Raw genomic sequence first — 16573 nt, 5'->3', positions numbered from 1 at the left:
AAATAAAACATCTCCTTTAAAGTTATCCAAATTAAGTTCTTACTAATCAAAAATGAAGTTTTTGATATATTTACGTTAGGAAATTTACAAAATATCTTCATGGAACATGATCTTTACTTAATATCCTAATGATGACAAAAAAATATAATTTTGATCCGTACAATGTATTGTTGACTATTGCTACAAATAAACCCGTGGTATTATGACTGGTTTTGTGGTCCAGGGTCACATATACTAATCATTTGCCGTTTGTTTGATGCACTGTTTGTTGGTGTGTTGAATCATCGTCCTGTAAGATCATTATTTATGATAGCATTTGTTACTTTTAACCCTGTAATTACCCTTATTAAATCACGATGCATTAAGAGCACCAGAATTCACTGCTCATCACCAGTCCAGACTTGTGCAGCAGCGCCTCTGACGGGTTTGCTTGAATGAGCGCCGCAGTGTCCCGCCCCTTAAAGTCAATGAGATTTAGACTGGCACGATTTCTATCCAATCAGGTGAACAGGGGATATGACGTCATGTTGTTATTCCCCGGGAGCGTGCGGCATGCGTCTCCTTCGCTCAACATGGCGAGATAGTGGTACAGATTCACATCATCCGTGGAACAGCCATCATTTAAGTGGACCAGGTGGTTTGGTGTAGTGGTTTCTTTTTATGGTTTTAGTCCTTATTGAGAAGATGCCGTGCCATAACCAGCAGCTGAATAACAGTGAGAGCCCCGAACACGCCGCGAAGCACGTGCGCTTCGCCCGCAGCAGCCCTGCAGCCGAGACCTGTCAAGACGAACCGTGCGAAAACCAAACCACGAGCGACATCCATCGACAAATAGGACCTCAGTTGAAGCTCTTGCCATTAAATGACCAAATACGAGAACTTCAGACAATCATTCGGGACAAGTGAGTGTCCAGTCCGCCTCTCAACCGGATCTGCATTGAGTGCACAAAGTGCGTGTCCCATATTTAGGCCAGATCTGTAAAATGTGATGTGTGCAAGAACATAAACCTGTAGCTTATCAGAATGTATCTAAAATGTACACGGAATAAGTGTGCGTATGCTCTTGGTAGATACACGCATGCATACACATCTGACCTGAGAAAAGAAAACATTAAATAAGACTTTACAGTAACTAGTGCAGTGAAGTGTGGCTAAGTATGGTGTCCCATACGTTGGAATTTGTGCTCCGCATTTAACCCATCCAAATAGTGAACACACACCCAGAGCAGTGGGCAGCCAATGCTGCTGAGACCGACTCATCCATTAGGCCACGGCTACCATAATAATTATGTGTATGAATCTGTAACAGATGATTTATGTACAGATTTGTGCATCATGTGCTCTATATACAGCTGTACAAATAAAGCGATATGCATATGTACAGAAAACGGGTAATAATTTAGCTCTTTCTGATTCACTCAGAACTACCAGTAGAGGGGACTTCGTGTTCTGTGCAGATAGATTGGTAAGCATCAACAGAAATTGTGTAAATGGTGGTCATTTTGTGTTTAAATGTCAACATAATAAGCTAATGGTTTACAACCAGATATTATCTTTATAAAGACCTTGTAAATAAAGACAATCAACCAAGAGTAAATGTATGGTTGATTGCATTGCACTTGATTGTTTTGTATCGACTCTCATGTTCTGTATTTGGTTTTCTAGCCTTCAGTTTGAATCAGACTGGTTGTTTGTTTTGCTCCCAGATAAGATTAGTGGTGGAGGAGGGTCTCAATCAGCTTCCATACACTGAATGCACTGTAACCACACCAACAGGTGAGCCTGTTACCATGGCAATTAATTCCCCCAGCTCACTGTAATCCTTTTGCATATTAATATAGCATTGCCACCGTAAGCTGTTGAATTTGTGCAAATGCAAAGTTTCATTATTTACCCCCTATGCAGGACATAAATATGAGGGTGTGAAGTTTGAAAAGGGAAACTGTGGGGTTAGCATCATGAGGAGTGGTGAGTCCTGCTAAAATTTACAACCCTATTTAGTGTGCATGCCCTTTACATCAACAAAAAATGCATGTATTGTGTGAGCAGGTGAGGCCATGGAGCAAGGCCTAAGAGATTGCTGCAGATCAATCCGTATCGGGAAGATTCTGATCCAGAGTGATGAGGAGACACAAAAGGCTAAAATTTACTATGCAAAGTTCCCTCCTGACATCAGCCGAAGGAAGGTTCTGCTCATGTATCCTATACTTAGTAAGTACTTGACATTTGTAACATGAAATAAATGGAACCACGTAGAATCTGTTATTTTTTTCCACATTTTGTGTTTTGAATTGGGAGGGGGAAATCATGGCAGAAAAAAAGCTCATGAGAATGACAGGAACTGCAATTTCATCGGGGTCCTTCCTGTAAATATTTTAAATATAGCATTAAAAGGCACAATTCATCGTTGCGTATGTGTGTTCAGGTACAGGCAACACTGTAATAGAAGCGGTGCGGGTGCTGAATGAACACGGCCTGCAGGCCAAACATATCATACTACTGAGTCTCTTCTCCACTCCACATGGTAAGACACACAGCTTAGACTTGATTTGTATTCTGATTCATTAATAAATTATATGACACATCCTCCTGAGACCCAGCTATGGAGTTCTTTCCTCTGTAGTGGACATTCTATTTCAGTGAATTTCTCTGAGACCCCACATGTCACAGTTGTAAGTCTGGATGTCCTGTACAGAGCACATTCAGGGCTTTATAGAGATACTAAATGATTGGAAGTTTCATCATGACCACACCCTCTCCTAGGTCTTTAAAGATGGCTAAATTTAATTTAGTGAAAAAATCTACATCCTTATGGAAATATAATTATATTTTGTAATTGTCATTTAAATCTGAATAATTTTCAAATTGTTTGTCAGAGCAACATCTCAGGAAAATGTTATGGGTTTTCAAATTCAAATATGACTTCCTGTTATGAAACAGGACATCATTTCATACATGTCCGCTGTAGAGGCCACCAGGACTAAAAGCATGTTTATTATGCATTTTGGGAGACATAATTGAATAGGAAAATAAATTATATATCTATTTTGTTATGAAATATTAGATATGAAAATCTGGCCAATTATTACTCCCATTATGACAACTTTCTTTCAACATGCTGTCCCAACAGCAAGCCATTAACATGCAAATTAGATACAGTATAGATACACTGTGTTTAATGGGAAAACCAGTTTATGGAAATTTTTACACATTGCATAAAACAAAATGGTATATCAAATCATTTTGTTATATATTTTATTGAGAATCATCGTTTAGAAGAAAAAAATCCTGAAACCTAAAAATGTATTGGTGATTTAAAAAAAAAAAAAAACCTGTAAAATGAGCAATATTTTGAAGTTAAAAAGTGTTTTATTTGAATATATTTTACAAAGTAATTTATTACTGTGATGGAAAAGCTGAATGTAGCAGCTCCAGTCTTCATTGTCACATGAAACATTTTTAATTTATCAATGTTGCTAAATACTTTTGTGGAAAGGTTTTTTTTTTTAGAACTTTGAATTTAAAGTTCAGTAGAACAGCACTTATTTGAAATATTTTTTTGTATCATGTCTTTTACTATCACTTTAATTTTAATCATGCATCCTTGAAGAATAAAAGTATTAATTTGTCTTTTATATAAAGTCTATTATTAACTAATGCTGTGTACAACAGGTGCACGGTCCATTGTTCAGGAGTTTCCTGACATCACTATACTGACAACTGAAGTTCACGCTGTTGCACCGACACACTTCGGCCAAAGGTATTTCGGCACAGACTGACAACCCACCAATAACACACACGTTCACTTGGATTCAGCTGAAGCGGCTTGTGTGTTTTGTTTTGGTTTCTGTTCTGGTAAAGCCTGAGCAGCCCACAGCAAGTGTCTCTCTGTGTGTGATTGGTTCATCGGGGCTGGCCTCTGTATTTTTATTGGTTATTATATATTTATCCATGGTCTCGCACCACTTCCCCTTTCCTTAATGTGAGCAAATGTATTATAATCTTTGAAATACATGTGCTTATCCATGATGCCACCAGGATTAAAACAAATTGTTCCTAAACAGTGATGCAAAACAGAAAAATACAAATAAAATATTTTGTATGAACTGTATTTGTTTACTTTTTTAATTAAAATCTATTATTCATTTCAAAAGTGTCTCATCATAAAGCTAGAATCTATTCCCACAACAGAAAAACACCAAAAATTTCACCACAAAATAATGAATTTAAAACATTATCACTCAGCAGGGACACCTGATAAAGCTCTCTCACACCCCGATCAGTAAAAGAGAGGTTTCGGAGACCTGATCGCTCCTGCAGGAAGTGTTCCAGGTGAAAACTGAGCATGCGGGCAGGTGTTCACCCTCGTCTCCCTGAGGGCCGCCCGCCACTCCTGTAAGCTTAACCTGTGATTGAGATCTTTCTGAAATCGCCCCAGTTGAAAGACTCGCTGTGACGACGTCACATGACCCGTTCGGTCAACCTAGAAATGGAAACAATGGTTTATATTAAATAACTTTATTTATATTACATTTGAATCCTTGAAGGTTGCTGCTTTAGAGATGTCATTGAAAAGCAGAGCAGTCATTTCTCATACCTTATTTCATTACTGCTAGTCATCCATTGCTATGGTAACAGAGACCCCCTCAGGTGAGACTGATGGCAGCACACAGAGTGAGAGACAAATAGCTCAAATCAGAGTTTTCGATCAGGTTGTACAGCCCTGGTTTGGTCTTAAGGGGGCAGTATAAACTTGTCTGAATACCAGTCTGAATCTCCTTTTCTCAAAATGACTCAAATGGACAAGTAAATAATGTTTGTATTACAATAAAAGAGTCCATGTATTTCTCACCTAAACTGCTAGTTACTTCTGAGAATTTAAAAAATGACTATTCCAAGTGCTTTTTGGAGTTTGTTTTACATCGGTAGGGGAATTTCAGAGTGTGTTCGTAATCCTACTCTTTGTGATAGCACACTTAAGTTAATGACAGAAGCAGAGAGGAGATCACCTTCAGAGACAGAGCGTGAGAACTGGGATAAATTCAGTCTCCTTCTAAATAAAAGATTTACCAAACCATTCTGACTACAGCAGTGACGCAAAATTAGATCCTGCAAACTAGGCCTTGATTGATTAACCGGTAAACACAATTGGATGCTGACTGACTTATGAAATATGATTCAGAATATGTGTGTCTTACCCACACTTCCTTCCATGGCACAATGTCCATTTCCATTCATCAATGAAGGACTGTGAGATGACATCTTCCATCTCAAGGGGAAAGACTGTCCATCCCCTTGACTGTGATAGAAACAGTTTGTAAGCATAAGCTATGACATCTGAGTGTGTGTGTGTGTGTGTGTGTGGGGGGGGGGGTCAGAAATGCTGATATGGTACTTAAAAAAACTAAACAAAATCGCTGTTTATTGTTCTCAATTTCTTGTTATAAATGTTGAAAACAGCTGTACTGCTATGCATATGATACATTTTTTTCCAGAATCTTTTTGACAAAGTAAAACAGCATTTATTTGAAACAGAACCATTTTGTAAGAATATAAATGTCTTCACTCATTTTTTATTCATTTAATTTAATGTGTCCATGCTGGATAAAGGTAATAATAAAAAATATATATAATCATACTGGCCACAAACTTGTGAACAGTAATCTACATGTATTATTATTATTATTATTATTATTAATAATTAGAATAAACAATTATTTTGTGAAAATGATTCTGTCATAATCTTAAGTTGTTTATGGGTGTCAAGCATCGAGTCAGAACAATGAATATTGCGTTATACTGACCTGCTGAATACTGGAAATGGCCAGAGACTCTTGTTCTTTCCAAACACCTGTAAGAAGTTTGCCTGGACACCCACATCAAATGCCTCACTTGCTGGTCCATCCACAAAAAAGGGGACTGACAACCACTCTGACAGAAAAATGGTGAGATGTTATGACCCCTACAAAACCTCATACAAAATATGTGAATATGTGAAATGCAGGTTTTACCAAGAGTAGTTTTGTTGCTGGCAAGAAGCCAGATGTGGAAGAAGAGCAAAAAACAGAGGGTGACCGCAAACATGGCCGACACCAGTGTCAGGAACAAAACATGCAGTTTAACACAACTATCAAACAGTTTGCCCTGAGAGAGAGAAAGAGAGAGGAGAGTGTAATTCAGGAATATTGTAGTAAGATACTATGAAACAATTATTCATATATTGAGGATTGCACAAGTAACAATTCATTATATTGCAAAAGATAAAACCTTTTAAAATCACATTTCTTCACCATCACTTCAATTGTATGTATATGTGCAGATACTTTTATCCAAAGCGACTTTGCATTGGAGATATACATTTTATTACAATGTGTGTAAAATTCTATAGTATTTCAAGTATTTCAAATATTTGATGCCAAGCAACTGTGGACGTGCCATCTGAGGCTGAGACTAGTCTCTACCATTCAAAGTGCAAGTGAATCTTGCTTTAAAAATAAATAAATAAATAAAAGTCACCCACCAGCCACAGTTGGATGAAGGTTGGTGTAACTGTTGCAATGATAAGCAGGCAATACAGCAGTGAGTAGAGCAGGAACAGCATGAAAAACTTATAGTTGGAGAATCCAATACAGTTATTCAGCCTAAACATGCTCACAACAACACAGCACAAACATACAAAGAAGAAAAGAATAAATGTTACTTTTTATCTATTTTTATCTTAAATATCTATTTGACACCAATAGCCAGCACAGTGGAAAATTAAAGATATTTAAAGGGGTCATCGGATGCAAAATTCACTTTAAGTTGTTTGAACATAAATGTGTGTTGGAAGTGTGTACACATCCGTCCTATCCTATAATGATAAAAATCCACCCAGTGTTTTTTATTAAATCCCTATATTAAAATCCCCTTTCTCAAATCAGGCTGTTCTGAGATTCCTGTTAGAATGACGTAGTTCTGTACAGGCCCCTCCCACGATAGTTGATTGACAAGGCTGTCTTACCTTAGACCTGCCCTGAGTGAGCTGAGTGAGCAGTAAACAGTCCGACCGCCATTGTGTCTACTCCGGTGCAGGGGAAAACAAGAATGTCTCCGATTAAGTGATTGAGGTGCCATGTTGTTGGATGTAATAATGAATATAGCAGTTGTCATTTACTCCCTACATCTGAGCCGCTGAAGATGCAGAGGATTAACGTTACTTTTGCTTTGAAGGGAATGCGCTGATCCCCAATCTGCCTAAATGCATCTATGTTCACGCAAATCATTCATGATCCAGCTTCATCTACAGGGGGAGTATAAGATTTTTTTTTTAATGAATCTTTACAAATCGCCTTTCCTAATAATGTACTAGTTAGCCAGTTTCGCAGCTAAAGTAAACAGCACTGCTCATCACCCCATGGAAGAGAGGGGTGGGGTCAGCAGAGCTCATTAGCATTTAAAGGGACATGGACTATAACGGCTTGCTAAAAACAGAGCTGATTTTGACGGGTTTAAAAAGGTGTTTACACTAACATACTTTGGTTAAAATTTCTCAATGGTATAGACTTTTAATTAAGACCCTAAAGAATCACATCAACTTGTGCAAAATGGGCATCCAATGACCCCTTTAAAGGAATATTATACTCACCATTTTACAACATTTTGGGAATTTACTCACCCTCTGACCATCCAAGATGTAAATGTGTTTGTTTCTTCATCAGAACAGGTATAAATTTAACATTACACTTGCTCACCAAAGGATCCTCTCTGCAGTAAATGGGTGCCGTCAGAATTAGTCCAAACAGCTGATAAAAACAATTCACTCAACTTATTCATCAATAAATGTCTTGTGAAGTGAAAAGACACATGTTGGTAATAAACAAATCCATCCTTAAAACGTTTTTCTGTTCAAACCATTGTTTTCAGGTAAAACAGTTCTAAATAAATGTGTCAGAGGGTTTTAATGTGCGAGGACAACAGGGGGTGGACCTTTTCATTAGAGGAAGCGTTATGTAAAAGGAACCCAGAAGGAGAAATGTTTTAAAGGGATAATTCACCCAAAAATGAAAACAACCCCATGATTTACTCACCCTCAAGCCATCTTAGGTGCATCTTTCTTCTTTCTTCTGCAGATGAATGCAATCATTTAGTTTAAAAAATGTCCTGGATCTTCCAAGCTTTATAATGGCAGTGAGTGGGGGGGTTTGAGATTTTGATGCAATAAAGGCCTCCTGAATAAAGGCCTCCTGAGCAGAATCAATGCATTTGTGTAAGAATATCTATATTTAAAACTTTGTAAACCGTAATCTCTAGCTTCCGCTAACTGACATACACACATTCATGAGAGAGTGCCGTTCCAGTGGATGACTTAGGACATAGGTGAACGTGGAAGCGCAGAGGAGAGAGCAAAGCAAACACAGGTCACAAATTAGAAGTACAAAACGAGGATTTGTAAAGAAAAATGTCAGAGGATTTTGATATAAGCCAAGAGGAGACTGGTTTTCCTTTGCTCCTATAAACAAACTTCTCGCGAGACTAGCATATTCTCACCGGAGCTTACGCTATTAGGCCTACCGTCATTCGCTGGAACGCCAGAACATGCATAGACAGCTAGTGGAAGCTAGAGATTATGGTTTATAAAGTTTTAAACATGGATATTTTTCCAACACAAATGTATCAATTCGTTTCAGGAAGCCTTTATTCACCCCCCCCCCCGGAGCTGTGTGAAACACTTTTTATGATGGATGGATGAACTTTTTTGGGCTTCACAATCTCAAACCCCATTCACTGCCATTATAAAGCTTGGAAGAGCCAGGACATTGTTTAATATAACTCTTTCGTCTGAAAGAAGAGTCACATACACCTATGGCTTGAGAGTGAATAAATCATGGGGTCATTTTCATTTTTGGGTGGATATCTATAAATTATCCTCTTATAGTTAAACATCCTTAATGATGGATTGTTTCTTACAAACACAGACTCTCATTCTGACGGCACCATTCACTGCAGAAGATCCTTTCATGAGCAAGTGATGTAATGCAAAATTTCTCCAAATCTGTTCCAATGGAGAAGTCTACATCTTGGGAGACCTGAGGGGAGGTACATTTTCAGCAAATTTTTGGGTGAACTATTCCTTTAAAGTAAAAGTTATTATACTTAGATTAAACATTACAAAGCCACAGATTACAAAGATTTTTTTTTTTTTTAATAAAATGCATCATAAAGTTATTCACATTAACTGGAAATATGCATTTTTCAACAGCCAGTTTACAAACCATGGGCAATGATGATCCATCTTTAGTACACACCTACAGAAAAAAAGAAAATGACAGAGCGCAGTGAAGTGCACAGGCCACAGGAACTATTCTCATTAAACAATAATAAAAACCACAGTGTAATCAGACACACACACACATTCAGAATTTCCACAAACACAGTCATTCTTTTTCTCCATCTCGTTCACTCTCTTTCACACACTCAGACCTGGACTTTAATCAAAGAATGGGAACCTGATATTGACACAGAGCGAAATTTGAGAAGATTAACTGTCCACTCAAATAAATGTGACCAAGCACTTCAACAACATCCTGTAATTATCACACACACACTCACAGATCACATTTCTACGTCTCCCTTTCATTAAGGGAAAAGTGCCTAGATGAGTGGGAGATGCACTGATACGCACACAGAAATGGAGAGAGGAAGAGAAAGAGAAGAGAGAGGGAGATTCTTACATTTGGCAGACAGAACAGTGATGGCAGCGATCTGGTTTTATCAATTGGCAGTGATGACAGTACCTGATAGCTGAGATGAACACACACAAAAAAACAAATAAATAAATAACATTTTCTCCAACATTTAGGTAAATGGAATCCCTCTTTGATAACAGACAATTATGTACGTGTTGTTCATTCATGTTGTTCAGCCTAAAATATCTTATTAAAAGTTAGTTTTAGAGTATTTAACAAAAATGTATGATGTTTTAACATTCATCAAAATGATTTAAAGTCAGTATAAATTATGTCTTGATTTATGGCTTCAAAACTCTCAAATGGATCACTCACCAAATAAGAACACAAAAATCAGTACAAATACAGTAGGTGCTTTAGTGCTTAGAATCCAAAACTAACAAAAAATAGTCCAATTGCTTTTAAATAAGAACGTGTACTTGATGGTTATTGTAAAAGAGTGATGTGTACTAAAATTATTAGTTTACTCAAAATTAAAATTCCTTCATCATTATCCTTACTATTAATGTTAGTACATGATCTATCTATAAAATAAATGCATTATTCCCCTTTTTTCCCCCCCTCTTGATTGTTGCCTACACACTGGTGTTATTGAATTGATCTTGTCAAGTCGTTTACTTTGTGTTAGAGGGTTGGGAGTGTTGCATTCGGTTACAAGACGGTGGCATTTACTGCAGGGCCTGGCGCTCTCCCTGGCAGTGGCAGGTCGTAGCGCCACTTCCGGCAGCTGCCAGGTCTTTTCTGGCAGCTTGCTCTCTCTCGGCATTTAACAATTATCGTTCACTGAATTTCAGCAATAAATGACTTAAGTTTAGTTTTGGGTATCAATACAGATTTCCCAATTCAATCTGATTCCAATTCATTTGGGTGTATTTTAGTTATCTCTTTTTGGGTACATATGGGAAAAATTACCTCTGCTAATGCTGAAAATGAAGGCAGTGTTTGATATTGACTCAAACGGTAACTAATCTCTTTGAAATATTCAACAGAAACTCAGTCATTAGTTTCGGCAAACGGGCTACACTGATTGGACTGATGTTTTTGATTTACTAAAAAGTACAAACCTTGTTACAAAGCAGTGATGCAGGGAAACCTTCTAACATGGTGCAGAAGATGCTTTTCACTGAAAGCCATTCAAAATGCACTAATTGCAGATTCTGTGTCTCTGGAGTAGGGGTGTCCCAGACTAAGTATTTTATAGTCGAATCGGAATTTTCGAATCTTGCCGATAGTCGAATCATATGTTTGGGGGCGGGGCAAAATACATTACCAAGAGTCAAGTCAGACATTCGACAGTCATAATTACTGAACACATCGGACGCCTCGCAGATACAAAAATAATGTTTTATATTTTGATTAAAAGATACATTTTTTACACCTTTTTTTTTTACAATAGCGCTTTCATTATAACATTATGTATATGACAGAAGTTATTGTTCTGCATTTCTGTTTTGAGCTGCGCGCGCTAAAGATGACCAGTAGAATAGAATCTGATAGCAGGTTTTTAATCAATGGGATTTAACTCATAATTGATCTCATATAGAATAAGCTTCATTATTGATACAACATAACGTTAATATCACGACTTATATGCTATCTGCACAAAATGCCCCGAATGCATGAACGTGTCTGTGCGGCTCTGAATGAACTCCGTTTGTGAACGCATTCTTCACGCAACAACGCGCAGAAACACAGCAACTAAACCAGTGGCGGATGCAGAACGTGACAGATGGGTGGGCCTGGATTAAGTCGAGGTGGGCCTGAATCTATGGGTGTTCCGAAATCAAGGCTGGGTTTCCCGATAACGTTGTCTCTTAGTGCGCTACGAAGACTCTTAAGGTATAACTTATAAAGGCATACCATTTCTAGGCGTGTTCCCCGAACAATACATTAGGAAGCTGCTAATTAGATATACCTTCTTACATGCGACTCTACCAGGTGCTGTCCGTGGTGATAGTGCTGAATTGGTTGATATCGATTCGACTGCTCGATTCGAATTATTCTCTGATGCACGGGCTGCTTCACTGCGTTATGTGAGAAAGCGGTGTTCTTTATAAAATAATCACTTCAGAAATAGTTGAAATTGCATGTATTAGGATAGCCTAGCCTACATATTTTAAAATTGTATCATATATTGCTGCCACAATAACCATTTAAATTTTTTACGTGCTTTCTTCTCGTTCACATTTTTTGTTTGTTGTGGTGAAGCTGCGATGAAATATTGTTCTTGTAAATACTTTCCAGCATTTCAGTAAAAAAAAAAAGTGTAGCCTAAATAAGAAGGTTTCGGGAAACGCTGAAACCTTGAGTCCTCTGACGTTGCTTGCAAGAAAAGTTCTCAAAGTGATCATAGCTGAAAGCTGCTCGGGAATACTTTTCTCATTAGAACCATACTGTAACGCAATGAAGCATTCAAACTGCTTTATAATGGTAAAAAAAAAAAAAAAAGTTTATTAGCCTACTTATTTTGTAATTTAAATTTAATCTACTGTCAAAACTGAGCTAAATACATAAGCCTAGATAACATAGGCTATGGCTACAGAGCCAGGAACATATTCACAAAAAGGCAACATTGTGATAGTGCATAGGGAAGATCAATTAGAGAGCACGTAGCTCTAACAAAATAACAAAAAAACAACCACAACATAACACTCTATTTAGTGAACATTTAAAGTAATGACATAACTGAACGAATATTTATCCACAGATTGGTCCTCCAAATAATTATTAATCTCAATACGAGGTTTTTTTAAAAAAAATGAGTGAGAGTAACTTGTTTGGCCATACTAAGAAAAATCAAGATACTGTAAACTTCTAGCGAACGTTATAACCATTGGTTGTTCGCGTCATAGATGGTTCGCGCCAGATTACAATAGAGCCTGCTACGTTGATGTTGCATTGACCAATGAAAACACGTCACCGACACACTTAAATTTTAAAGTTATCAGGCTTGCTTATAATTTTACTGTTTTTAACATAACATGTTATAGATGAAATACACCACATAAAGTAGTATCCATGTTTAACAATACAGAGTAGTATTTTATTTCTGATTGGGCGGGCCAGCTGTTAATGTGGGCGGGCCCATGCCCGTCCAGGCCCACCCACAGCTCCGCGCCTGAACTAAACTCTAAAAATTCACAGTGTTTAATTATAGTGGTGTTCTCATTTTAATGTTATGTATATGACAGTCCCAGTATAGTTATTAATATTCTGCATTGTTGTTTGTCCTGCTCACAGCGCGATGAAGAGAATCGCCGTAGTACTGCAGCGTAACTCAACCAAATGCATCTTATACTAGTTAAATAATATATACACAATATCTATTTTGAGCACCACGATATAGCCAAAATGGCATGATCATAACACCCCGCGAATATTCGACTGCGAGTCGAATCAGGCTCTTCCTATCGAAGCATCGAATGGACTATTCGGGGTCACCCCTACTCTGGAGTTATCTAGAGTTCAGTGTCTTCCCTCAATTACATGGTGCTGATGGAGTAGGTTAATGTTTACAGGTTCAGTGTCAATCGAGTTACATCTGGAGCGGATCCAGTTAAGTTTTGAGATGTTATTTATACTTCACATTGTTGCGTTTATTTGTTGTAGAGCTGATGGGTTTCCTGACCTCCGGCTGCCATACGTGTGTGTACTGAAAGCTTCTGGGAGATTTCCAGAAGAATCTGACTCTTCTCCATACCGCCATGCTCCTGCTCATAGAACAGCGAGTCTGAAGAGGAGAGCTGAAACTGAACACAGACACCCGCGCACACACAAACACACATACAATTAGCAAATTAGCAAATTAGATGGCGGTGCTCTGAGAGGGCGAGGGGTTTCTCTTACGCTCATGTGTCACGTATGACATGCCTGACTTGAATAACTTGCAGGTGGACGGCCTGACCCCCGTAAGAGCCCAAGTCTACTTATCGCTTCTGTAGAGGTGAAGCCAGCAGAAATGAGGAGCAGTTTAATTCCCCTAGCCAAAACGTACAGTGATGCAAAGCCATAACCATGTCAAACATTAGGAAAATTAGGGAGGACTAAACCAAATTTTGTTGGGGTGTGGGTATTTTATTGAAAGAAATAATAGAATTAAAGGATTTTAAGGATTTGTAAATGATAGGCTCTATTTTCAATTCGAAACATGTCACATTACTATTATCTGACTATTTACATTTCTATATTAAAACAGTATATCAAATATTGTCAAACTGTGATTCATGTTCGGATTCTTTGGACAGTAAAAAGCCTGTCATCTTTAATTTGGTTGGTCATCGCAATCATTTTGACATTGATGAGCATTGTTAGTCCACTAAGGCGGAACAAAAAGCATAAAAAAGTAACATAAAATTTTTGTCATCCTAACAAACAAACAAACAAGGTGGAGCATAATGGACTGCAGCAGAGCAGCATCAACACACTCAGAAAAAAAGGGATAAAAGCTGTCACTAGTCCTTTCAAAAGGTACTAACATGCACAATAAAGATACTGATATGTACACTTCAGGTACTGATATGCACCTCTAAGCTACAAATACGCACCTTTTAGGGGTTAATAAGGTACAAGGGTGTACCTTTTGAAAAGGTATTGCCCCAGTGACAGCTTTTGTACCTTTTTTTCTCAGTGTGAAGAATATCAAATATTGGTGGGAAAATTTTGTCCATATCTGAGTATTTGGTGGGTGGAGATGACCCCCATCCCCTTCAATTTATGGCAGTTATGGACCTGGAGATATGGTACCAGATAGTCATACATTGTTTATGTGGTACTCCAAGTTAGGCGCTTCAGAGAATGGTTATTCCATGGCATGTGTACAAAAAAACAAAAGCCATGGGTGTCAAGTCCAGAAAAGGAACATTTTTGAGAACCATCACTCAATAACACTGCTGTACCTCCACAGACGGAGAGGACGGTGGAGTTGACAATGTTTTCCAAAATGACCATGAGAACATTCCAAAACAGGCGTGGAACATGCAAAGGAACACCACTGACGGAAAGAATATATACAAACAGTTATCAATCAAAATTACTGGAAGCAAATGTGAATTCATTCAAACATTAGAACTGCATATTTTCATACAATGAATATCTAGAAGAACACAAAGACTACATACCACTCTGCGTTGAACAAGAAAGCAGCACTGTCACAAATATGAACAAGAGTCAACAGTCATTTATAACATCTGATAATATCTATAACATTCATAATATATACATTAATTCAGAACTCTATCTGACGCTCAATGACTTTCCAAACCAAAAAAAGAGACAGGGGAGTTTAACATTTTAACCAAAACCAGGAGCTTCCTACCTGAAATCACTATAATAATCTGTATGTTCCAACACAACAATGCACTTCTACTAAACCCACAAATACTGCACAAAAGATATTGTAGAGGCTTCATTTTTTCAGTTGCGTGAGTGACTACCGAGGTCTGTATTTGTTTGCAGTTGTCCCTGAATCAAAATGTTTTTTTTATTTCTTTAGCTTTTTACACTAGCATTATTAATAATGGTTTGGTGGATGGCATAATTAATTTTGAACAAGTAAATTTGATTTGAAATTCATATTCAAAATTAAATGTACATCATTTAAGTTAAACCCCACCTCATCAATGAAGTAATTTGTAACTGCCATTAAATTTCACAGACAAGTGATACTTGAGGATTTCAAAACCAATTTAATCCGTAGCAGACAAAAAAGCTGTCTCATATTAAAATTGAGAAACAAAAAAAAAAAACAGTCACACACAAACAAAACATGTTACATCAAGTTCGGTTTCACCTACATTCTGATATCACCTGTTTTTTACACTACGAAATCTACGTCACTAAACACCTAACTTTAAATATTTTGCAAAAAATATTACTCACTCCAACAGAAGTGCACGACATAAGCGTAGTATGACCACATCACAACCATAATAACGATCATAGACGGGATCCAGTGGAGAAGCCGCGCGCAGCGCCGGAGGCACGCGGTCAGAAGCATCACGATGACCGTCACAAGTCTCTCCGTCTCTGGACAATCTGTGACCGGAGCAACGAGTCCATAGTAATGAAGCAGAGGAATAAGAGAAACAGCGCCCTCGCAGGACAAAGCAAGTTTTTTTATTTCTTTATTTCTATTATTTTATTACAAACAACGCATTTGAACAGAAATGTGCTCACGTCAACAAAAATTAAGCTTTCAAATTTTAAACTTAATGACACGTTTTAATATTTAAGCATAAAACGTATTAGCAACAACACTGGCAACAGTCTTTTTGTATACAGGCTACTGAACCCCCATTGTTTGTGTCCAAATGCACTTACAAATACTTGTGCTGAGGACTTCTCTTCATACTCCTCCTGGTTTTGAGGTAGCTAAAAACGCAGAAGGTCTCAGACACACCGTTCAATACAGTAAGGAATTGGTTTTGCTTTAAGGTTCAAATTTACGCAGTAGAAATTCTGACAACACCACAGTTGCTGAGGTCTCAAAACGTGTGTGCCTAAACGTCATCTTGTGAGTCCATTCAGTGCTCTAATGCTAAAACTACATTCATATTGCCGATATTTACAGCAGCTTATTTATATCAGGCCCAACAGAAACTATGTTTTCGGAGGAGAGGGGGGTCGGGTTGTGTTTGGTCTTGTAACTGAGAAAACCACATTGGGATGCCCCAGTTGAAATGTGATGTTGGAGTTGCTATAAATGACCCAAGCAGCAGAAGGTTCAGCATTGCCTTGTTTCACATGCAATGCAGTAGTTGAAGGAACACTCTTGGTTGTATAGCCTAAGTTTAGCGAAGACAGAGCATGCTGAGGATGAATAAGGGGAGAAACACATTGACTGTTAG

The 16573-nt window shown here is 37.8% G+C and overlaps 3 protein-coding genes across 3 annotated transcripts in view; 1 reads left to right on the top strand and 2 right to left on the bottom strand.

The window, feature by feature from the left end:
- Window positions 1–501: 501 nt before the first annotated feature.
- On the top strand, window positions 502–4149 carry LOC306870184 (uracil phosphoribosyltransferase homolog). The gene is made up of 7 exons (XM_079417295.1): window positions 502–902; window positions 1423–1465; window positions 1707–1776; window positions 1906–1968; window positions 2050–2211; window positions 2426–2524; window positions 3673–4149. The coding sequence occupies exons 1-7, from the start codon at window positions 661–663 to the stop codon at window positions 3777–3779; spliced, it is 786 nt and encodes a 261-aa protein (XP_079273421.1). The 5' UTR covers window positions 502–660; the 3' UTR covers window positions 3780–4149.
- On the bottom strand, window positions 4127–15723 carry LOC306870182 (palmitoyltransferase ZDHHC15A-like; the record flags this gene model as incomplete). Its single annotated transcript, XM_079417293.1, has 12 exons — window positions 4127–4483; window positions 4598–4656; window positions 5199–5299; window positions 5805–5931; window positions 6012–6144; window positions 6521–6641; window positions 9255–9287; window positions 9714–9783; window positions 13357–13477; window positions 14624–14718; window positions 14846–14872; window positions 15606–15723. The coding sequence occupies 11 exons, from the start codon at window positions 15721–15723 to the stop codon at window positions 4613–4615; spliced, it is 990 nt and encodes a 329-aa protein (XP_079273419.1). The 3' UTR covers window positions 4127–4483; window positions 4598–4612.
- Window positions 15395–16573, bottom strand: part of atrxl (ATRX chromatin remodeler, like) — a 32676-nt gene continuing 31497 nt past the window's right edge. Inside the window, exon 34 of the mRNA XM_079417291.1 lies at window positions 15395–16535. Within this exon, the coding sequence (XP_079273417.1) occupies window positions 16326–16535 (210 nt within the window). The 3' untranslated portion in view covers window positions 15395–16325. The remainder of the gene's footprint in view (window positions 16536–16573) is intronic.

This window comes from Barbus barbus, assembly GCF_936440315.1.
Source record: "Barbus barbus genome assembly, chromosome: 5".
Classification (NCBI taxonomy): domain Eukaryota; kingdom Metazoa; phylum Chordata; class Actinopteri; order Cypriniformes; family Cyprinidae; genus Barbus; species Barbus barbus.
Note: the sequence above shows the minus strand (reverse complement) of the source record. Positions and strands in the feature narration are given on the sequence as shown.